This window comes from Rattus rattus, chromosome 1, assembly GCF_011064425.1.
Source record: "Rattus rattus isolate New Zealand chromosome 1, Rrattus_CSIRO_v1, whole genome shotgun sequence".
Lineage (NCBI taxonomy): Eukaryota > Metazoa > Chordata > Mammalia > Rodentia > Muridae > Rattus > Rattus rattus.
Window position 1 is genome coordinate 68,944,326 of NC_046154.1, and position 25,770 is coordinate 68,970,095.

Consider the following 25,770-nt stretch of genomic DNA (forward strand, 5'->3'; position numbering starts at 1 on the left):
TTCCCGTCATCCTGAGGGAGTTAACCCAGACCCAGAGTAAAAGTCACTGCATCATTTCTCTTACATGTGGATGACAACTTTTAACCTTAGAAGCATATGCCTCACTTTGAATATTCACAGAGTTAGGGAGCTCAGAGGGGATGGGGGAGGTAACAGAAGTGATTTTTCCCAAGAAAGGGAAAGAGAACATAGTGTTACAAATGGACAAAAAGGAAACTATAGAAGGAGAAATAAATGAAGAGTGGACTCAGAGGGCAGGGTGAAGAAAGACGTAGGGGAAGGATAACAAGTGATGACAGTCTCTTGAAAATCCATATGGAAACTAATTCAGCTTTCTAAAATATATAAAAGGAAGTTGAATGGATTTACCATACAATGGAGAGAGAATGCCCTAACTATGCATTATATGTACCAAATAAAATCCTCCGGCCTAGAACAAGTCCCATGTTGTTGGAAAATTAGCCAAAGGGGTGCATAGTCACCTCCCACCACACAGCACTAATCATTACCCATCACTGGCCATGCTGCCATTTACACTCACAGCCTGACAGTAAGGCCCTATTGCTGAAGAGAACAAATATCTAGGCCATCGTACTTGGAAAAGTCAAGCTGGTGCCTAACTAGAAGCTTCACCCCTACTGACTAGTGTTCACAGTGCTGCAAGGTACGATGAATACTATCCAAGGAAAAAAGCATCAATCTCACCCAGCTACAAATCCTGTGACGTAGAACAGCAACCTACGATACACTGGAGCAATAGTGGCACAACAGGTACAGCAGTAACCAACCCCTATCTATCTATCTATCTATCTATCTATCTATCTATCTATCTATCTATCTATCTATCTATCTATCTATCTATCTATATTTATTAGAGTTAAAGGCCACTCCACGAGATATAAGCATCACCTGACACTGTTAATAAAGCCAAGAACCTGAGACTAGATAGGTCAAGTGCTGGAGGAAAAACCCATCCTCCTCCTTCCCCTCCTCCTCCTCTTCTTCTTCTTCCTCTACTACTACTACTACTACTACTAAATGAGCATAATAATAAAATAGCCACTAATGATGTGTTGTTATACTCACAGATCACACATCTATGAGTACATTCATTCAACCCTGATCAGAGAAGCTTCTTCTCGAAGGAGATAATAATTAACAGAGGCCCACAAAGAGACAATATACAGACTACAGAGGTCTTGGAACACTCGGCTCTTTATGTCTGTTTCACATCCCTTCCTTAATGTTTCAGGAAGAGGAGAGAGATTTAAGAGCAGAGGGAGTGGATGGCTCTACGGAAACAGCATCCTACAGACACAACAGTGTCAATGCATATATGAATGTACAGACAGTAATGCAAACACGAGACCTGAGACCTGCACAAACTCATCTAGAGAAAAATCCCTTCCTGGATAACAGGAAGTGACAGAGAGTCCCACTGTTAACCAGTAAGCTCCTTATAATTGATACCTGCTGAGAAAATGAAAATCTGTTTTCTCCACTGAAGTGACAAGTTCCCTGCAAGGGAAGCCTCAAGATCAGGAGTAGGTGACCAACACAAAATGAACTCCATGCCTTTTTTTTTTACATTTCTTTTTTTTTTTTTTCAGGTTTACTTTTTTTTTTTTTTTTATTAACTTGAGTATTTCTTATATACATTTCAAATGTTATTCCCTTTCGGTTTCGGGCAAACATCCCCTCCCCCTCCCCTTCCTTATGGGTGTTCCCCTCCACCCCTCCCCCATTGCTGCCCTCTCCCCAACAGTCTAGTTCACTAGGGGTTCAGTCTTAGCAGGACCCAGGGCTTCCCCTTCCACTGGTGCTCTTACTAGGATATTCATTGCAACCCTCGAGGTCAGAGTCCAGGGTCAGTCCATGTATAGTCTTTGGGTAGTGGCTTAGTCCTGGAAACTCTGGTTGGTTGGCATTGCTGTACATATGGGGTCTCGAGCTCCTTCAAGCTCTTCCAGTTCTTTCTCTGATTGTTCAACAGGGGTTCCTGTTCTCAGTTCAGTGGTTTCCTGCTGGCATACGCCTCTGTATTTGCTGTATTCTGGCTGTGTCTCTCATGAGCGATCTGCATTCACATTTTGATCATCCGTCTTGAGTTTAATTTGTTCTAGGCATCTAGGGTAATTCAAGCATTTGGGCTAATAGCCACTTATCAATGAGTACATACCATGTATGTCTTTCTGTGATTGGGTTAGCTCCTCAGGATGATAGTTTCCAGTTCAACCATTTGCCTCTGAATTTCACAAAGTCATTGTTTTTGATAGCTGAGTAATATTCCATTGTGTAGATGTACCACATTTTCTGTATCCATTCCTCTGTTGAAGGGCATCTGGGTTCTTTCCAGCTTCTGGCTATTATAAATAAGGCTGCGATGAACATAGTGGAGCACCTGTCTTTTTTATATGTTGGGGCATCTTTTGGGTATATGCCCAGGAGAGGTATAGCTGGATCCTCAGGCAGTTCAATGTCCAATTTTCTGAGGAACCTCCAAACTGATTTCCAGAATGGTTGCAGCAGTCTGCAACCCCACCAACAATGGAGGAGTGTTCCCCTTTCTCCACATCCTCGCCAGCATTTGCTGTCACCTGAGTTTTGATCTTAGCCATTCTCACTGGTGTGAGGTGAAATCTCAGGGTTGTTTTGATTTGCATTTCCTTATGACTAACGATGTTGAACATTTCTTTAGGTGTTTCTCAGCCATTCGGCATTCCTCAGCTGTGAATTCTCTGTTTAGCTCTGAACCCCATTTTTTAATAGGGTTATTTGCCTCCCTGCTGTTTAACTTCTTCAGTTCTTTGTATATTTTGGATATAAGCCCTCTATCTGTTGTAGGATTGGTAAAGATCTTTTCCCAATCTGTTGGTTGCCGTTTTGTCCTAACCACAGTGTCCTTTGCCTTACAGAAGCTTTGCAGTTTTATGAGATCCCATTTGTCGATTCTTGATCTTAGAGCATAAGCCATGGGTGTTTTGTTCAGGAAATTTTTTCCAGTGCCCATGTGTTCCAAATGCTTCCCTAGTTTTTCTTCTATTAGTTTGAGTGTATCTGGTTTGATGTGGAGGTCCTTGATCCACTTGGACTTAAGCTTTGTACAGGGTGATAAGCATGGATCGATCTGCATTCTTCTACATGTTGACCTCCAGTTGAACCAGCACCATTTGCTGAAAATGCTATCTTTTTCCATTGGATGGTTTTGGCTCCTTTGTCAAAAATCAAGTGCCCATAGGTGTGTGGGTTCATTTCTGGGTCTTCAATTCTGTTCCATTGGTCTATCTGTCTGTCTCTGTACCAATACCATGCAGTTTTTATCACTATTGCTCTGTAATACTGCTTGAGATCTGGGATAGTGATTCCCCCTGAAGTCCTTTTATTGTTGAGGATAGTTTTAGCTATCCTGGGTTTTTTGTTATTCCAGATGAATTTGCAAATTGTTCTGTCTAACTCTTTGAAGAATTGGATTGGTATTTTGATGGGGATTGCATTGAATCTGTAGATCGTTTTTGGTAGAATGGCCATTTTTACTATATTAATCCTGCCAATCCATGAGCATGGGAGATCTTTCCATCTTCTGAGGTCTTCTTCAATTTCTTTCTTCAGAGTCTTGAAGTTCTTATTGTACAGATCTTTTACTTGCTTGGTTAAAGTCACACCGAGGTACTTTATATTATTTGGATCTATTATGAAGGTGTCATTTCCCTAATTTCTTTCTCGGCCTGTTTCTCTTTTTGTGTAGAGGAAGGCTACTGATTTATTTGAGTTAATTTTATACCCAGCCACTTTGCTGAAGTTGTTTATCAGCTTTAGTAGTTCTCTGGTGGAATTTTTGGGATCTTAAATATACTATCATATCATCTGCAAATAGTGATATTTTGACTTCTTCTTTTCGATCTGTATCCCCTTGACCTCCTTTTGTTGTCTTATTGCTCTGGCTAGAACTTCAAGAACTATATTGAATAAGTAGGGAGAGAGTGGGCAGCCTTGTCTAGTCCCTGATTTTAGTGGGATTGCTTCAAGTTTCTCTCCATTTAGTTTAATGTTAGCAACTGGTTTGCTGTATATGGCTTTTACTATGTTTATGTATGGGCCTTGAATTCCTATTCTTTCAGGACTTTTATCATGAAGGGGGTGTTGAATTTTGTCAAATGCTTTCTCAGCATCTAATGAAATGATCATGTGGTTTTGTTCTTTCAGTTTGTTTATATAATGGATCACGTTGATGGTTTTCCATTATATTGAACCATCCCTGCATGCCTGGGATGAAGCCTACTTGATCATGGTGGATGATTGTTTTGATGTGCTCTTGGATTCGGTTTGCCAGAATTTTATTGAGTATTTTTGCATCGATATTCATAAGGGAAATTGGTCTGAAGTTCTCTTTCTTTGTTGGGTCTTTGTGTGGTTTAGGTATAAAGTAATTGTGGCTTCATAGAAGGAATTGGTAGTGCTCCATCTGTTTCAATTTTGTGGAATAGTTTGGATAATATTGGTACGAGGTCTTCTATGAAGGTCTGATAGAATTCTGCACTAAACCCGTCTGGACCTGGGCTCTTTTTGGTTGGGAGACCTTTAATGACTTCTTCTATTTCCTTAGGAGTTATGGGGTTGTTTAACTGGTTTATCTGTTCCTGATTTAACTTCGGTACCTGGTATCTGTCTAGGAAATTGTCCATTTCCTGCAGATTGTCAAGTTTTGTTGAATATAGGCTTTTATAGTAAGATCTGATGATTTTTTGAATTTCCTCTGAATCTGTAGTTATGTCTCCTTTTCATTTCTGATTTTGTTAATTTGGACACACTCTCTGTGTCCTCTCGTTAATCTGTGCCAAGGTTTATCTATCTTGTTGATTTTCTCAAAGAACCAACTTTTGGTTCTGTTGATTCTTTCTATGGTCCTTTTGTTTCTACTTGGTTGATTTGGCTCTGAGTTTGATTATTTCCTGCCTTCTACTCCTCCTGGGTGTATTTGCTTCTTTTTGTTCTAGAGCTTTTAGGTGTGCTGTCAAGCTGCTGACATATGCTCTTTCCTGTTTCCTTCTGCAGGCACTCAGCGCTATGAGTTTTCCTCTTAGCGCAGCTTTCATTGTGTCCCATAAGTTTGGGTATGTTGTATCTTCATTTTCATTAAATTCTAAAAAGTCTTTAATTTCTTTCTTTATTTCTTCCTTGACCAGGTTATCATTGAGTAGAGCATTGTTCAATTTCCACGTATATGTGGGCATTCTTCCCTTATTGTTATTGAAGACCAGTTTTAGGCCGTGGTGTTCCGATAGCACGCATGGGATTATTTCTATCTTTCTGTACCTGTTGAGGCCCGTTTTTTGACCAATTATATGGTCAATTTTGGAGAAAGTACCATGAGGAGCTGAGAAGAACGTATATCCTTTTGCTTTAGGGTAGAACGTTCTATAAATATCCGTTAAGTCCATTTGGCTCATGAGTTCTCTTAGTCTGTCTACGTCTCTGTTTAATTTCTGTTTCCATGATCTGTCCATTGATGAGAGTGGGGTGTTGAAATCTCCTACTATTATTGTGTGAGGTGCAATGTGTGTTTTGAGCTTTAGTAAGGTTTCTTTTACGTATGTAGGTGCCCTTGTATTTGGGGCATAGATATTTAGGATTGAGAGTTCATCTTGGTGGATTTTTCCTTTGATGAATATGAAGTGTCCTTCCTTATCTTTTTTTTGATGACTTTTAGTTGAAAATTGATTTTATCTGATATTGGAATGGCTACTCCAGCTTGCTTCTTCTGACCATTTGCTTGGAAAGTCGTTTTCAGCCTTTCACTCTGAGGTAGTGTCTGTCTTTGTCTCTGAGGGTGTGTTTCCTGTAGGCAGCAGAATGCAGGGTCCTCGTTATGTATCCAGTTTGTTAATCTATGTCTTTTTATTGGGAGTTGAGGCCATTGATGTTGAGAGATATTAAGGAATAGTGATTATTGCTTCGGTTGTATTCATATTTGGATGTGAGGTTATGTTTGTGTGCTTTTCTTCTCTTTGTTTTGTTGCCAAGACGATTAGTTTCTTGCTTCTTCTAGGGTATAGCTTGCCTCCTTATGTTGGGCTTTACCATTTATTATCCTTTGTAGTGCTGGATTTGTAGACAGATATTGTGTAAATTTGGTTTTGTCATGGAATATCTTGGTTTCTCCATCTATGTTGATTGAGAGTTTTGCAGGATACAGTAACCTGGGCTGGCATTTGTGTTCTCTTAGGGTCTGTATGACATCAGTCCAGGATCTTCTGGCCTTCATAGTTTCTGGCGAAAAGTCTGGTGTGATTCTGATAGGTCTGCCTTTATATGTTACTTGACCTTTTTCCTTACTGCTTTTAATATTCTTTCTTTATTTTTTGTGCGTTTGGTGTTTTGACTATTATGTGACGGGAGGTGTTTCTTTTCTGGTCCAATCTATTTGGAGTTCTGTAGGCTTCTTGTATGCCTATGGGTATCTCTTTTTTTAGGTTTGGGAAGTTTTCTTCTATGATTTTGTTGAAGATATTTACTGGTCCTTTGAGCTGGGAGTCTTCACTCTCTTCTATACCTATTATCCTTAGGTTTGATCTTCTCATTGAGTCCTAGATTTTCCTGTATGTTTTGGACCAGTAGCTTTTTCGCTTTACATTATCTTTGACAGTTGAGTCAATGATTTCTATGGAATCTTCTGCTCCTGAGATTCTCTCTTCCATCTCTTGTATTCTGTTGGTGAAGCTTGTATCTACAGCTCCTTGTCTCTTCTTTTGGTTTTCTATATCCAGGGTTGTTTCCATGTGTTCTTTCTTGATTGCTTCTATTTCCATTTTAATTCCTTCAACTGTTTGATTGTGTTTTCCTGGAATTCTTTCAGGGATTTTTTGTGACTCCTCTCTATGGGCTTCTACTTGTTTATTTATGTTTTCCTGGAATTCTTTTAGGGATTTTTGTGACTCCTCTCTATGGGCTTCTACTTGTTTATTTATATTTTCCTGGAATTCTTTTAGGAATTTTTGCGATTCCTCTCTGTAGGCTTCTACTTGTTTATTTATGTTTTCCTGTGTTTCTCTAAGGGAGTTCTTCATGTCTTTCTTGAAGTCCTCCAACATCATGCTCAAATATGATTTTGAAACTAGATCTTGCTTTTCTGGTGTGTTTGGATATTCCCTGTTTTGCTTTGGTGGGAGAATTGGGCTCCGATGATGCCATGTAGTCTTGGTTTCTGTTGCTTGGGTTCCTGCGCTTGCCTCTCGCCATCAGATTATCTCTAGTGTTACTTTGTTCTGCTATTTCTGACAGTGGCTAGACTGTCTTATAAGCCTGTGTTTCAGGAGTGCTGTAGACCTGTTTTCCTGTTTTCTTTCAGCCAGTTATGGGGACAGAGTGTTCTGCTTTCAGGCGCGTTGTTTTTCTTCACTACAGGTCTTCAGCTGTTCCTGTGAGCCTGTGTCTTGAGTTCACCAGGCAAGTCGTTTGTACCAGAAAAGTTTGTCTTACCTGTGGTCCCCAGGCTCAAGTTTGCTCGCGGGGTGTTGCCTATGAGCTCTCCACGGCCAGAGCGGCCGGGCACACGTCTGCACTCCAGTCCCGCCAATATCGCGTACGCCGGCTCCTGCTTGCATTTGTTTACCTCTGGGGTCAGTACTGTGTGCAGCGTGCAGTCTCTTCTGGTTTCCCAGGCGTGTCCGCCTCTCTGAAGGTTTAGCTCTCCCTCCCACGGGATTTGGGTGCAGAGAACTGTTTATCCGGTCGGTCCCTTCAGGTGCGGTGTCTCAGACGCAGTGGATCTGCTGCTCCTGGGCCCTCCTCTACGGGTACCCAGAGGCCGTATACAGTATCCTCCTGGGCCAGGGATGTGGGCAGAGGTGGGCAGCGTTGGTCCATGCCTTTTTTTAAATGTGCTTTTTTGTTTATTGTTTTGGTTTTGTTTTGTTTTCTTGTCCTATTTTTTGAGGAAGAGGGAGAAAATAGACAACTTGATTGGGTAGAGAGGTGGAATGGTCCTGGGGGAGTTTGGGAGGTGAAGAGGAAACAGGATCAAAATATACTATATGAAAACAATTAGCAATAAAAAATTGTAACCAAGAAAAGCATGAGCTCACATTGTGATGGCAATGGTCCCATTGTCCCACTGTCTGTGTATTATTGTGAAGGCTGAGAGCTCTGAGTCTGTGGCTAGAGACCGTTCAGCCTCTGAAGCTACACCCTGATGTGTGTGGGTTGCTTCCAAGCAAGTTTTGAAACTCTCAGCCCTCGTCTGGCACAGCACTGGATTGCCCCAGCTTCCTCCCTCCAGAGTGAGTTTGCTGCAGAGGGTCTGACAGTGCTAAAAGCAGCAAGAAGAATGCCTGCTTCCCCTAGTCCTCCATGTCGAATGCCCAACTCAGTCTCTATTTACTGACACACACTCCCTAATGCATTGAAAGATAGCAATGAACTGGACATCTGCTATCACTAGGAATACAAACTCACAGGTCTCTAGAGTAACTAGGAACCTGGTGGGCCAAAAAATGCTCCTGAGACCAGCGCTGACTCCTGATAAACAGATAGAAACCTCTCAACAAATGCAGCTCTCAAGCTGACAATACACTTGCACCCATCATGCTGGCTAACCTGCACACAGCATCAGCTGTTACTGGGTAAAGAACATCCCCAGACTCCACCTACCACCTGCTGCCCCAGCACTGTGGGGTGTCAGAACTTAAGACCATCTCTAACCTCCTCTAACCTTGTCCAGTCTCAGCTATTAAAGAGGAACATTTTTCTCACGATGTTATTTATACAAACAACTTAGTACATTGAACAAATTATATAAAGAGCTCAATATAGGTGCGTCCTCAAATTAATAGCAGAATGAATGGTGCTGAGTCCGTTGGCACAACTAAAGAGACAAGTCAGCCTTGCTGTGGGCTCTTGAATCAACTAGAGTACAATGTCTACTGAAAAGAAACTCGGAAATAAAGAGGGAAATCCTTGAAAATGAATAGCAGTGTTGCCTTAGTGTCTGTGCATATTTGCCAATAAAATAATGCAGATTTCACATGTGTCTTAGGTCACATATCAGGATCACACTTGATCCAATTATTTCTTATAATACAAGCACTATTGTACCTAAGTGTTTCACAGAAGAAATAAAAGTTCCTACTTACAAGTTGCTTTTCTATCTGTATTATCAACTTTTTCAATCTTACCATAGAAACCTCACAAAAACTTGAATATTAGTTAAACCATGTAAAAAAAAGAAATGACACAAAATTTCTGAAAGCTTGAAATCTGTTTCCCTGCCTGCGTTCACACATACTTCACATCTTTACAACAAACAACAGCATACTTTCTGGTATGTTATACTTTCAGCCGTGTGAGCATCTTCCTGGTTCCTCAGTACTTTCTGCGTATCCATATTGAGAACCTGGAGCTGCTGGATCAGGTCTGCTTGCTGTGCTGTGTGTGCACTGTTCTGCTTGTACAGATTCTGCAGCTCCTGCAGTTCCTTCCTGTGCAAAGCAGGCAATAAATAGAGAAGCATGAATACAGATCCCCTCAGCTAAATAACTGTGCTCATCTAAGAGGACAGATTGGCTTCCTATTTTCATCTATTATTTTTTATTGCAGGCAAACTTATTAATAAATGAGATAATATATAAAGTACTTAATATTTATCACATACACCTAGAAAGTATCGACAGAACTACTGTGGGTTTCAAAGGCAAAATACTTATCAATTTTCTTTTATAGCTTGACAGAAATAAAAATTCTGGATATATTGTCATAGAACCACCTTCTTATTGAAGTTAAGTTAAAATTTCAGTTCCATGAACTGATAAGCAGTGGTTCTAATAATAGTCATCAGATATTTTTAAATATAGGGTAAGTTAAGCTTTCATTTTACATAATAAAGAACTTTAAGTGTAGTGAAAAAATAAAAGACACCAAAAGGTCTAATAAAGTTTTCAAACCACCATGTGCCTCTGGAGATGATACACGACACTGAGGTACCACAGTCAGAAGGAAGAAAAACAGCACAAGGGAATCCAGTCCTTGCAGGCACCCAGGTAAGCCCTGGTCAAGTGGGAAGACAAATGACCTAGTGGAAGAGCTATCGTGCTCAGGACCCAGGAGAGCAATACTTCTGGGCTACAGACTTCCAGATCCCTGTGGTAGGAAATCTTGTGTGAAACAAACCATATAAGAACTACAAATTGTTTGGATATTCTACTTTGGCAGAAAGAATAATTATAGAGACATTATTTCAGACTCCTTCATTTAGTTGGTTAAAACACCTGTCATATAGAGAGACATATAAAAAAATACATTTCATTTTATATATTATGGTGAGTGCATTTAAAGTGGCATTTTTCTTTTCTACAGTTTCAAATACATGAGAAGATTTAAAATAAAGAAATATGTAAATAGCTATTCAAGACTATGAAAATGAACATAGAGAACATATGCTCTGCTCTTTAGACATCTAAGGCAAGAATCTTCTCCATTGAATTTATAAACATGACACACACACACACACACAGACACACACACACACACAGACACACACACACACGTGCAACATCTATCTTCTACAGCCTTTCAGTAGTCACAGACTACGGAAGAGAGGAGTATCTAAAGAGAGCCCTCAGACCCAGAGGATGGGAGGGTAAGACACTGCACAGTACCTGTAGGAAACATGGTAAGGACATACAAACAATAGAAATCCATGTAGACAATGCTGTTTGCTCCTCCTAACTCAGAAAGTTCAACAAAGGAAATAACAATAGCGTGTCCAGTGTGGGTAGTAAGAGTTTGGCGGCTAAGACATCATGAAGTTAAACTATAGCAGGCACAGGATAAAAACAAACAGTATTCAGATACTGTTAAGAGAGCAAGAATTCATATATACAGAATTATTTACATTAAAGTTCAAAATATATGTATCATCAGCCATAACATAACTGTGTAGTCAGACAGTATGGGGAAGGGTGAGTCTCACATTACTGAGACACTTGAGGTTAAATGTCAGTGTGAAGAAGAGTGTGTCTTTGTCTACCTCTTACACTACTTTACAACCATGCTGCGGTAATCATGAATTGACCTAGGGGAGAATCAATCAATCTCTCAATCTCTCAATCTCTCTCTCTCTCCCCTCCCTTCCTCCCCCCTCCCCTCCATCCTTTTCCCCTTCCTCCCTCCCTCCCCCCTTTCTCTCTTTTCTGACTAAATGAAAATCAAATAAAAAATTAGAAATAAGGAAAAATACTTCTGGGCTATGAAGAAGAAAGGAATTTGACCTGTCTTTATATGAAATCAAAGAAAGATCAGTGCTAGGGAGCCCCCGCTCCCTAACTAGTGCTGCTTTAATGCATACTATTCCAGATTTTCACTGCACAGACATGTACACCTATGGAAGACAAACTGTTATCATTTGGAAGTATTAACAATAGGCACATCCGTAAGTGCTCGTGCTGGATGACAAAGGATGTTCTAATACAGCTCAACCGTAACACACTTGCCTGACGAGTGTGATGTCCATATCTTTTTGGATAAGTTCAGTCTGTTTGCTGTTCAGCTGCAGTGACACAGCATTATATCTACTCTGTGACGACTCAATTTCCTTCTTTGCTTCAATCAAATTTTCTTCAAGGACCTAAAATTAGAGCACTTGTACTATAAGATAAGAAACATGAAGCATAAACAAAAGTACATGATATTTATTTTATAAGACACAGGAGAAATGTTCCTACCAAAACTATAGGTTTTTCACAATTAAATTTTACCATATTTAAATATCAACCTTTAAAATAGTTTCAAAAAAAAAGGAAAAGGCCAATTTTGAAGAATTTTAGGTGAAAAATGTTTACAAAACTTACAGTAGTTATAGAATTTTTGACAAAAATTTAGAAAAACTTCATGGTATAAAAATCAAGAACTTGAAATAAACTGTAAAATTTATAAAAAGTTTATTATAAAAGTTAAAATAAATCATACAATAAAATTATGTTAAATTAAAAAACATCAGAATTGCTTAAATCTTAAGGATAAATAGTAATTACCTCCATATTTGCTTTCTCTCCCCCCCTAAGAACATAGCGTAGAAAGACTGCTATGCTATGCGTAGAAAGCCCTTCTAGCTGAGATGAACAGAAGGGCTCAATCAACTGAGCTGCCTAGAAGCGACGCTTCATCCCTCCACAGAGGCACTTGCTCAACCACATTCACTACTGTGTATTCATAATCAAAAGAAACTGAAATACTCTGGATGTCCCTCTAAAATCTCTGATGAAGGAATAAAGAAATTGTGGTACATTTAAAATTAAATCATGAAACTTGGGCATCAATGGATGAAACTAGAAAAAAAAATTGCCCTGAGGTAGCCTAGAACAAGAAAAGTGTTTTTCCCTTATATGTGTACACTAGGTGTTAAGTCTTGGATAAGCAAGCTACAATCTATATAAGCACAGAGCTTAGGCATAGAATAAGGGACTAGATAGAACAGATAGGTCTCTGTAAGAAAGGCAACTAGAATACAGCCGTGGGGGGACACAGGCCAAGGTGGGGCTGGAACCAGAGGAACATGCAGGAAGGAGGGCACAGCAGAGGAAGTATGGAAGACAGCTAAAATTAAGGGCCATTGGAGGATCACTATAGAGGCCTAATACAGTGGAAGCTTCTTCAAATACACATGAAGGTATTCTAAATAAAACTGTCAAATAACGGGGAAGACAGAGCTCCAGCCAGACATCTCTTGTCAGCAAATGAAGCTCCTAGTAACAGGGGACAGGTTGCATCTAATTGAGTTGTTAGCTAATAGGGTCTCCTGGGAGCCCCAAACAACCCAGGCTGTTACTAAAGGCTATAGGTTACTCTCTAAACCCGGACAGTTAAGGCACTATTACTGAGGACCATACCCACATACCTCACGGAAGATGGAGAACTTCAGCTGGTGCCTACCTACAGCCTTCACCCCCGTGAGCTAGTGTTCTTTGTACCAGAAGGTAGTCTGCAGACCACCAAAAGAGAAATGTATGCACCAGTCCAGCCATACCTTTCAATCTGCAATGCTCTCCTGCCTGCAAGGCCTACTCCATGAGATGGAAGCCTTACCTGACCCTGTTTATGTGACCAAGAACCTAAGACTAGATAGCTGGGGGCCTATGACAAGGCCAAACACTGCTGCTTTATTAAAGGAATATAGGAGTCTGGTGGGCACATGACTTCTAATGACTTTATGCTATACACACAGATCAGTGCCTTGCTCAGCCATCATCAGAGAAGATTCTTCCTGCAGCAGAAGAGAACAGATTACACTCACATCCAGAAATATGGAGAAATTGACAGATCTTGGAACACTCAGCCCTCCCCTCAGAAGTCAGGAAACACTGCAGAAGAGGTGGAAAGAGTGTCAGAGCCAGAGGGAATAAAGGACATCAAAGAAACAACAACAAGCACAATAAGACAATGCTCGTATGAACTCAGAGGCAAAATGCACAGGCCTGCCTGGGGCTGCAACGGGTCCTCTGCACGTAGACTGCAGCTTTCAGTCTAGTATTTTTGTTAGATTCTACAGTTGATGAACGAGTGTGTCTCTCATTCCAGTGCCTTATTTTGGGTTCCTTCTGTTTGTTCGTTTTTGTTTTATCCTATCAGTCCATATTGGTAGGGTAGACAGACAGACAGGCAGGCAGGCAGGCAGGCAGGCAGATATAGATACAAGCTACCATTCTTCTGTTTGCTGTTTGTTTCAATGGGATTCCTTAGTGTATGGACAAATGTGTCTCAGATTCTATAACTCTTTTTCATTCCTTTTCTTGGCTCTTTTTCTTCTATTTCTTGTATTGTCATATTCCTATGTGTTTGTTTTTATCTTATTATTATCTTACTATATTTATACTACAATCCCTCAGAGATCTGTTTGTTTTCTAAGAGAGACAGAAAGGGAGTGGTGGATCTGGATATAAGAGGAAGTAGGGAAAAACTGGGAGGGTAAAGGGAGAGGAAACTACAATCAGTATATATTATGTGAAAAAAAATCTATTGTCTTATTTATTTATTTTGGTGTATGGGTGTTTATCAGTATGTATTTAAATATACAATGTGCATGCAGTACCGATAGAGACCAGAAGAGGGCCCAGATACTCTGAAACTACAGATGGCTGTGAGCCACAGGGTGAGTGCAGGGACTTTGTAGGAGCAGCCAAGGTTCTTAACTACTGCAGCATCTCTCCAGTGTCCCCGAATTTTATTTTCAATAAAAGAAAAAACAAAAATAAATAAATAAACAAACAAGCAAGCAAAGCATGCTAAACAACACAACGCGTTTTGGGGTAATTGCTTAATCTCTGTGTTTGTAAGGCAGTCTTTGATAGCCCAGACGGTATAGCAGAGGATGACCTTGAACTCCCAATCTCTTGACAGCACTCATAAGAGTGTGTAGATAGTCTGAACTAGTAAGAGCTTATCAACATTAGAATACTTGCTAACTGTAGAAACATGATTGCTTTTCTACATAGCCCAATACTTATACCAACAGTATGAATTGTTGACTTCTGACTGATGTGTAACATTACTGCATAAAATAAAACACAACCTTAATAAAAATGTGCCACATTCATGAACACAGAAAACCAATATGATAAGCATAACAATTGTCTCTTTTCACATAGCAGTTGTCTATGCATTATCTACAAATACAGGTATATGAACAACTGTAATGTTTTCATATTGGAGCTGGTATTCTAGAACTAAATAGCATGCTAGCCAGCACATAATAACAACCCACAAAAGCTAGAAACACTTTTTATTTGAAATTTAAAATGCAATCCTAAAGCAAGACTAATCAAATAGAACATAGAAATAGAAATATACCCAGTTAAAACAATATATTCTAAATATATATATACAAAATAATATATACTAAAATTTGAGAAAGTATCTTACTTTTGATAGAAAGCTACTCCATTAAATGCTATTGGTAATATCCTAATTAAATAGAAACCTCCCCATCTAAGCCACAAACATTTTCTTGTCATATTTTTCTCCATCTCACCTATCCCTATATGACAACGCTGAATTTTTTATTGCTTATGCATTTATACATATCACCAATGATATAAATTTCATGAAACTCAGGTTTTACACTGGTATTTCTCAGTTACTTTGGTTGTAGACACATGCTCAGTAAATTCTTTCACTCTTAACTTTTACAACAAATGTCAACTGAAGCAGAAAGCTAATGATACACTTGTGTGTTGAACATTTTAAACCCCCAGTAATTATCTCTTAAGAATATAATCCTCTAAAGAATTAGGAAGGATCTAATGAAGACAGACAGAAGACTGGAATTTCTGTAAACTAACTTAAGCCATAGGCAAGAACAAACATTTCTCCGGACTAAGCTCCACTGGCTATATATGCTACTCTTTGGCTGTCCAGGTCAAAGGGCATCCCAGTAGTAGCAGTCTCTAGCAGACCTGCTAACATGAAGCAATGGAAAGCTCAGGGGGCCTCAAGCATACACAAAGAACAACAGGCAACGGATGAGTGCTGAGAACAGAAGAAACGTCTCCCCCAGGGAAAAGCACACCAACTGCTTATCAAGAATATCAAATGGTCAGCCCTAGAAACATACATACAAGTATGAGGAAGCTGTATTTAGGAATATGCATGTATATGTGTACACATATTTGCATATAACAATTAATGAAAAGATATGAATTTAAATGAAAACAAGGAAGAGTACACAGGAAGGTTAGGGAGGAGAAATAGAAGTGAAGAATGCGGGGTTGGGGATTTAGCTCAGTGGTAGAGCGCTTGCCTAGGAAGCGCAAGGCCCTGGGTTCGGTCCCCAGCTCCGGGAAAAAAAAAAAAAAAAAAAGGAAGTGAAGAATGCTGTAATTAGAATATTTATAGTGACAATTTTGAAGTTTGTGTTTCTTTGAAAAACACAGAAATATTATGGGGCTGTCCTTTTGTTTTAATCCCAGGTATGGAGATATGAGGCTGCTTGATTGTCCATAGTAGCTGTGTATGATTTGTCTAGTGCTCTAGCAGGGTTGTGATTTTTCCAGCTGCAAACAGTTTCTGTGATTGTGTGACACTAGGAATTCTGGGGACTTTTCAGAGTATATGTAAATGTTGGACTGAAGGGTGGGTTGTTGGTTGGATGGTGGAAGGTTGTTAATTGATGTTGGAAGATTGTTGGTTGCTGTTCATTATTGCTTGTTAAGTAATGTGGGCAAAGAAGAAACAATGAGAAGAAATTAGATATCCTGACATTGAAAATGAAACTTTCCCCCAAGAAACTCAACACCTCTAATCAGTTAGAAGTAGTCTAACAATGATGGTGCCCATTTCTGACCCTGGACTTTATTCAAGGATCTCTTTCCTTTCCTCTCCATCTTCTTTTCTCTCTTATCTAGTGTTAGAGAATTGAAAGGGTACAAAAGGGATAAAGAAGGGTAGAAGAAAAATGAACCCACAAAGTGGCCAAAGTCTGGCTACACTTATTATCTCAAACATTCAAATCATTTTTAGAATGTACAATTCTAATTCTAATAACTCAAAATTATTAAAACCATTGAGACAATCTTAGAAATGAACGACAACATAAAATCATGCACCCGATGGTTTAAGGTAAAGTGTATACCTATGTTACCTAAGTCCAAATTGTAATGCTTATTATTTTTGTTATGTATTTTGGAAATCTGTTGACCTTAAAAATAACCAAGAAATGGTGTGGGGGAAGAAACAGGACCAGATTGGATGACACGGGACACCCACCAGATGCTACTACAAAGAATGAATGTGTGAGAAGTGAAACTGCAGTCATGAGTGCAGGGACAAGTGTGAGAGAGAGCTGAGGTGGATGGTGGATCATGTCATAGTCCAGTGGGGTCAGAGAGGTCATGGGAAGCAGCCTGAAGCCTGCACAAGTGCAAACTCCACAACATAGCCTTAACACTCCTTGGGATCACCTTGGCCCTAGACCTCCTAAGAAGATCACTGCAGTATGTAATGCCACAGAGGACCATGTGGGTGCCAGTAGTCCTGTGTAGCCAAGGACTGCATTCATGTTGGAAGTCCAAGTTACTACCTAATTCCATTTGGATGTCCATGGTCAATGCCTTGGCCTGAATCCATGTTAATGTTTATGGGATGTGCTGCCAATGGGGTCATATTAATATGAGTGGCCTGCACTGGCCCCCGAAACCATGGTGATGTCCAGATCTGCACTGCTGCCAAGGGCCATTTCAGGGTCTGTGGTCCTGCTATAGCCAGGGTGTGTGTTGATGTCTGTGGCCCAGGTTACCACCAAAGGCCAAGTGGGTTGTCACTGGTCTATGCTGCAGCCTGAGATCATAGTGATATCTGAGGTTAGGGTCACCTCTGTAGCTTGTTTGGGTCCCTGGTTTCTGCTACAGCTGGGTGCAATGTTCACAGTCTGTGCTGTGGCCAGAAACCATGTGGAGGCCCATGATCCATGACCCTGACTATGAAGAGAACTGAAACTACTTTGACAGCAATATCAATGACTAAGGATGATAAGCTGAGAAAGAGGGACTTGGAAGGTTTCCTAAAGAGCCTCTACCTACCCCCAGTATCTGCCCCCTTCCAAAAATAACAGCCTAAACAAGAAGCCATTGCAAAGAACTTCTTCAAAGTGTTATAAGTGTGCTGAAGTTAGCTCTGCACAACTGATGCCTTCTGGTAAGGGAATGGGAAGGAAGACTCAGTTCTTTAACTGGTTCATCAACTAATGGACAAATGTATATAGTTATACAATGGGTTGTTAAGCAGTTTAAAATGGAAGGAAATCCTGTCAGACATGAGAACATGACTAAACCTTGAAGAGCTTATACCAAGTGAAAGGAACTGGTTACAAAGACAAAAACTAAATGGTTTCACCCACATGAGATAGGAGGTATATGAAGTAGTCAAATTCTAGATACAGAAAGTAAATTAATGGTTATTTAATGACGCTATATTTCATTTCAGAAGAAATGAAATCTCTGGACATTAATTTTACTGCAATATAAATATATTTTACTAAAGTGCACAATGCAAATAGTTAATATGATACCTACATTAGTTTGCTCCTACCATAATAATATAAGAAAAAATTTTGTCATTTACTATAACATCTAAAAACCTTGATTGTGTCACAAAACCAAGTATATTTTCCTACACTTGGACACAAAAAGTAGAAGCACAATTGTAGAAGACTGGTGAACAAAAAAATGCAAAGTGAAGAGTCCACTGGATAGCTCTGTAAAATGTGAATGTAGTTAACCTCACTAAATTGAACATTCAAATTATCATTAGGAATTATGGCCATTTTATCCCACACATGGTACCACTGGCTTTTGTTGTGTTATGTTGCTGCTGCTGCTGCTGCTGCTGCTTTCTTGTTGTTGTTGTCATTGCTGTTTCGAGGCGTGGGTGCAGTTACTAGGTAGTTATAGCTATCTACAAGCCTACTAGGTAGCCCAGGCTGGCCTTGAAACTCCAACACTCTATCCTCAGGCTCTTGAGGGCTACGATTACAAGTATGTACCTATAATATACACTTGATCACATTTTTTTAACTCAGCAAATGACTTTTGAGCAGCTAGAACACCAAGACATTGTCCAAACAACAGAACACTCAACTAGCAATTTTTGTAGCCCATCAACTCAGGATGGCATGAACACTGACATACAACAATGAGATTAAGAAGAGAAAGAGAAAAGGAGAATACAGTGGAAACACGAGCAAGCGGGTCACCTTTCTAAGACCAAACTCTGAAAAGCAACTTCTGAGGACTTACTCTTACCAATCTAGTCCAAACCACCACAAAATAAATGACCAGTAAAACCAGGAAGCCTGGGATGGAAGCAGGAAGGAACTGTTATCCCAAAGCACTATAAATTACACATTTCAGTAAAACAACAACAGAGTCCTAAGACATGCAAATAAATGTCATCCACATAGGGGAGAAGCAACAGAAACAGATGTGAAATGGTGATGAAGGCACAGCAGATTTAAAACAACCCAAGAAATAAAAATAAAATCATAATCAAGTTAAGTACAGAAAAGTATGGTTATAAAAGTAGTATCAAGTGGCCAACCAATGTCTTGTCCACCTTGAGACCCATGACATAGGAAGGAGAGCCCCACATCTCCTTCCCAAGCCGCCTCTCACCCCCACCCTCAACACTTGGCACAGGAGCCTAGAGACCCATGCTATAACCAGAAATTAGAGAAAAGTAATGAAATGATGTCTAATGGTATTCTGCTGTACTCATAGATTGGCATCTAGCTCAACTGTCATCGGAAAGCCTTTGCCAGCCACTGATGGAAACAGATGCAGAGACCCAGAGCCAACATTAAGCTGAGCTTAAGGAACACTACAGAAGAGGAGGATGGGGGGTTATAGGAGTCATGGGAGTCAAGGTCACCACATGAAAACTCACAGAATCAACTAACCTGGGCCTGTAAGGACAATAAGAGAGGCTGCGTGGGCCTGACCTAGGCCCTCAGCACATGTGTTCTGTAGCTTAGTCTTCATGTGGGACTCCTAACACTGGGAGCAGGAGCTGTCTCTGACTCTGTGGCCTGACTCTGAGTTCCTTTCCCCTACTGGATTGCTTTGTCTAGCTTTAATGTTCAGATTGTCTATCATTTTATTGCATTTCTATCTTATATATTTTATTAGCTCTTTCTCTTTTAACTTCAGGGCCTAGCAAACTTACCTATAAATAAATTTTGTTGAAACATGAATATAAACAAATAAATACAAGAATTATCTTAAAATAAACTGTTTAAAATATCTAGGTCAAATTCTGAAGTTAGAAAAGCACAATAAACTTAAATTAATGCAATAGAAGAGTTTAGCATTAGATATTAGCTGACAAGAATACAGGCAACCATCTTGAAGTTGGAGATTGAAGAAAAAAAAAATCAGCCTTACAGAAGAATTGGGCAGGGACTACCAAAAACGAGAAAAAAATGTTTGGAGAAATAATGGGTAAAAACTGCACAACCATAATAAAGGACCTCTAAAGGCCCACAGAACTCAAGTGTCATGTGTCACAAGAGCAGAGATCCATGTACATGTCACAGTAAAAATGCTGAACACCAAAGGCACAGGGAGGACCTCAAAACTGAGGCATCACCTAGAATTCCTAAATATGACTAATGAGTGGCTTCTCGTTATAAATAACAAGGGATAAATACACTAGGATAATATAGTAAATGTATTTAAAGAGAAGCTCACGTCAAACCAAGAATTCCTATCTGAAAATGAAGGAATGAATGACAACAACCAAAAGACGAAGAAGGCCCAAGCACTCTTTCTCCTTTAGAAACACTGAAAGGCAAGTACAAGCCTCCAGAATGAACTGAGCTCTGAAAAGTACTCAGACAAATCTAGGAAGGCAAATGAAAATGGGAACAACCAATCAATGAACTCACTGGGTTTGCATGGGATCTTCTACACATCCACCCAGGTAAGAGCTGATCCTAAGGCTAGGAATTGCTAAGGCAGTGGTAGTAGGTACTACTGCCTAAAGTGGTGATAAGTCCAATTTACAAGAAGTCATGCTTCTGGTTCATTAGGGTATAAAACAGGACTTACTCAAAACCACTGCAAACTACCCATGTCTAGAGACACCCGAGGAAGTGATGCAAGGCAGCTTTCCCTAATTGTAATCAAAGCCAACCTGGCAGGTGGGAAATAGTACTTATAGAAACCAACAGGCTGAAGTAACAGCCACAGAGGCTAAAAAAGGGTTACAGATCTAAATGTGCAGCAGAACACTCACGGACTAGGAGCAAGAGCCATGGGCTATCATTTGGGATAGTGGGCAACTTAAAACCCATCTATACAGGAGAAGTTAGGAATCAACCAGCACTCTCAAAGCACACTACTGCTCAGAAAAGCCCCTGACCCATTTTTCCTCTAGCTGAGCCTTGGACACGGCACTAGCACGATGAAGCAGGAAAACAGGAAAATCCACAGACTCAGGAACGGGTTTGGGGATGTGACTGGGTATTTGCTTTAATTGTTAGTTCTAACTCTTAGCATTCAAGGAAAGTCTGTTATTACATTCTCCCCACCTGCTTTGTTCTACTGTGGGTTTTGTTTGTTAAGATAAAATTCCATTCTGTACTCCAGGCTGGTCTACTATTTACCATGAAGTAAGCTGCCTCATCCTCTTTAGGCTGGCTGGACTACAGGTTGGACCACTATATCCATCCAACTGAAAATGAGTTACAGGACAGAAATTTTAGTGGCATTATGTACTGTGGAATATGGTCTTTGTAGACAGACTGTAAAAATGATGAGAGAAAGCAGCTATTTCAAAAATTAACAAAGAGCAGACCTTCAAGCGGGGGAATTTATCTCAGGTGCTACCAGTTACCACAACAAATGCTTGACTTTCAGCTACAAGGCATAAGACACAACAAGGAACAAGAATGCACACCCTTTATATTCTAGTGGTATGTATATATATACACATACCACTAGAATATAAATAAATAGAAGGTATTAAAAAGAATCAAACAGAAATTAGAGTGTGTGTGTGTGTATGTGTGTGTGTGTGCATGCGGGTGTGCGTGTGTGTGTATGTGTATGTGTGTGTGTATGTGTGTGCATGCGTGTGTGCATGTGTGTGTATGTGTGTGTGCATGCATATGTGTGTGCGTGTATGTGTATGTATGTGTGTGCGTGTATGTGCATGTGTGTATGTGTGTTTGTGTATGTGTGTGCGTGTATGTGTGTGTGCATGTGCGTTTATGTGTGTGTGCATGTGTGTGTATGTATGTGTGTGTGTGTGTGTGCATGTGTGTGTGTGTGTGTGTGTACTGAACTAAAAATTGTACCAAGAGGTTAAACGCAAACTGAGCAGGTTCTCATGGTCATAGCTAATTCAGGCAACAATAATATAGAGTTTATAAAAGTCACCTATGTGCTTCAGGAATGAGGAAATATATTCTGAACTGCGCACCCACTTCTACCCATGCAAGTCCATGTGAATATTGCAAATACTTTTAATAAATCTAGCTGATAAAAACAAAACTAAGCAATAAATTGCCCAGATGCATAAGAAACATTTAAAAAAATCAAGACAACATAATTTTTGCCAAATTTATTACCACAATGGCACCAACAGAAAACTCCAAAGAATTAATAAAAGTATGGCAAACAGAGAAAGAAAAGAAAAGATCCTCTGACTGAGAACACAAACATCTGAATGGAATAAGAAAAACAACTCAGGATGGGAAATAGGAGGTCAACAAAGAGAAATGATAGATAAAAACCAATATGAAATCCTGGAAATGGAAAACGTAAGTGGAATCAAACTCTCCCTGCAGAGTTTCACCAGCAGAATGGATCAGAGACAGGAGAGAATATCTGACAACATGATACATGAACTGGAGCAACAGACAAGGAGAAAAATTTAAAAAAATAACAGAGTGCCTGCGAGAATTCCAAGACATGTGTTTTATTCTAAAGAGGCCAATCTTATGAATAACAGGCATACAAGAGGAAAAAAAATCTTGTTCTATGGGCATGGAAAATATTTTTTAAGGAATCCTAACAGAAAATGTGCCATTTAGGAAAGGAGATGGCAATGTTTATACAGGAGACATTCAATATCACAAAGAAACAAAATTAGGGAAAGAACTCAGCATAGTAGAACTAAAACATTCAATAAACCATATTAAAAGAAGAAAGAAAAAATCAAGTCTCATATAAAGGCAGGCTCAGCAGAATAACAGCAGCTTACTAGAATAAAACTTTACAGGACAGAAGGATCTGGAGAGATACATGTCAAGTCCTGAAAGGCAACTATCAGCTTAGAATACTATATACCTAGGAACGCTATCTGTCATAAGGAAAATGAAAACTTTCTTTCAAACATTTCATTACCTTGAAAACTAAAAGTAATAGACAGATATCTAGATGTGTATGACCTACAACTTAAACTGAAATGAGACAATTTAATCAGATCTATTAAAATGTGGTAATTAAAAGTCTTCCAACTAAAAAGAGAAAGTCCAGGCCCACAAGGATTTTCTAGTAAATTTTATCAGAACTTCAAATAAAATCAATACCAATACTTCTCAAATTTTCCACAAAATAGAAAAAGAAGGAATACCAACAGATCCTTTCTAAAAAGCTAGTCATTATTCTGATTCCAAGAGCAGATGAAGATAAAAAAATTACAGACCAATATCCCAAAAGAGCTTAGAAATAAAAATTATCAATAAAATATTTTCAAACCAAATTCAGAACACATCAAAAAAGATCACTCACCCTGATTAGGTTGGGTTTATTGTAGAGAGGCAGGAATGGTTCAAAATACATAAATCAATAAAGGTTATTAATTACATAAATTAACACAAGACAAAATCATATAATCACTCATCCAACATCTACTCATGATAAAGTCATGAAGAAACGTGAAATAGAAATGTATCTCAACAAATAAACACTGTATATGACAAACCAACAATCAATATTAAGTTAAATGGAGAAATACACAAGGCATTTTCATTAAAATGAGGAACAAAACAAGTCTTTATACTCATTTTATAATTCCAGACCTTTGGAATTATTCTACATGAAATAATTTATACATGAAAGCAGAGTTTTTATAAGACATTGGCAATTGATGTTTTTTAATTCAAGTTAAATTGGCATAGGTTAGGATGGTAAATGTAATTCCATAACAACCAAAAATAACATACCAATAGGCATAAATACATATACAAAAATGAAACAAAATGCACACAACACTATAAAAAACAACTAAATACAAAGGAAGACAATGATAGAGGTAATGAGGGACAGACAGATTGCCACACATTCACAATAGAGGTAATGAGGGACAGACAGATTGCCATACATTTGCAATAGAGGTAATGAGGGACAGACCGAAAGACAATTATTAAAGACGTAAGAAAATTGTAAAAGTTAGTTTTTGTTATTCTACTCTTGAAATAAATGAATTAAACTCCCGACTCAAAATAAATGCATGGAAAGGATGGATAAATAAAGTATTATATTATATTATTATCTGCACGAGATTCACTTTGGATCCACAGATGTGAGTATGAAATAAAAGGAAGAGCAATGTGCACTGTGCAAACAGATCCAAAGAGTTGAGGTGGAAAGGGTGTGGTGAGAAAACTGAGGGGGCTGTGGAGACAAACGGTCGGCAGAACTGAAAATATAAGCATTGTATATGCTTCATCTTTCTCCTCCCCTTAATGAAACCTGACTTTTTCTGTAGAAATGAAAAGACTGATTCTAAAACTCATGTGTAAATAAGGCACTGAGTATAGTCAACTCTGGAAAAAAACATTCACTATTCAAAATTAGCTACAAATTTCCAGTAATCAAAGTAGTATGGCAAAGGCATGAGAGTAGATGTATAGTTAAAGGAACAGAACTGAGTTCCAGAAATAAACTCATATTTACATTAAATAGTACTTAACAAGGATGCTTAATAAGATTGTTAGTGGTATTTAGTAGGTAACAGGCAATCTATTTTTCTTTTGTAAGCCTTGTTTTGTTTTTTGTAGTAATGGGGACCTGAAAGATTTGCTCATATGAATAAAGTTGAACCTGTAACCTACACCACATTAAAAAGTTATCAGGAAGACAGAACATGACTAATTTTCTCACTTATGTAGAATCTAGAGGTAGGGTGTGGGGTGTGGGATGTGCGTGTGCGTGTGTGTGCGTGCGTGCGTGCGTGCGTGCGTGCGTGCGTGCGTGTGTGTGTGTGTGTGTGTGTGTGTGTGTGTGTGTGTTTATATGCAGAGAAAATACTTATTTTGGGGAAATAAGGGGACCAGCCAGATGGATTGGATGAGATACTGAAGTGAAGGGACAAATAAAAGTTAAATCAGAATAGATTAAAACTATACATATATAATATACTAAGCTATAAAAATGTTAGTAGATAGGATCCAGTCTTATGATCTTTGATCATAAATTGGTTTCTTATACCATCCAAAAAATTGAGCAACAATAAAAATAAAAATTAAAATAGACAAGTGTCATAAAAAACGAGAAACTCCCTTGTGTTTAAAGGAACACCATTAGCTCATAGCTAATGTGAGTGGACAGATCCAGCTGTCAGGAAACCTAAGGCAGAATTATATAAACTCAGTAGCACAAAATGAAACTGGTAAAATGAATATAGTAAGATCATTTTTGTTGTTCTTACTCTACATACTAAAAAAAAGGAAAAAAAGCAAAAGTCAAGGAAGTAAAGATCAATCCAAAAACTTCCAGAAAATAGTGTCAAAATCTGTATCTGGTAAGGGACTATATCCAGTGCATTTGCATAAACAATTCTACAAAGATATGCAAATGACCAGTAACACATGAAAAGATACTCACATTATCACAATGCAAATTAAAATCAGAATGAGAACTGGGGATGTAGCTCAGTGGTAGAACATTTACTTATCATGCACAGGGCTCTAGGTTCAATCCCCATTACTTCAAAAATCAAATAAGGCCCCCAAAACCACACATACAACAAGATACCATTTCACAACTGTCACCGGGTTAACTACAGTCAAAAAGAAAGACAATATTGTGAACAAAGATATTTAGAAATAAAAACAAAAACAAAAAACTGATATATAGCTATTTAGAACAGAATCAATCAAGCAGTTTACTCAAAAGGTTAAAAGCAGTTATCATATAACTTAGCCCAAGACAAATAAAAATATGTAATAGGAGAGAAAATCACTATCTTTTCCTTACCTATGGCAGAGTTAATGGCTGAGACCAA

General features: G+C 38.9%; 1 protein-coding gene across 1 annotated transcript in view; it reads right to left on the reverse strand.

Moving 5' to 3' along the window:
- Cntln (centlein) overlaps positions 1 to 25,770 on the reverse strand; it is a 253,142-nt gene that overhangs the window by 156,274 nt on the left and 71,098 nt on the right. Inside the window, exons 6-7 of the mRNA XM_032902276.1 lie at positions 11,484 to 11,617; positions 9,311 to 9,473 (exon numbers count right to left, since the gene is read on the reverse strand). Coding sequence (XP_032758167.1) covers positions 9,311 to 9,473; positions 11,484 to 11,617 — 297 coding nt within the window. The remainder of the gene's footprint in view (positions 1 to 9,310; positions 9,474 to 11,483; positions 11,618 to 25,770) is intronic.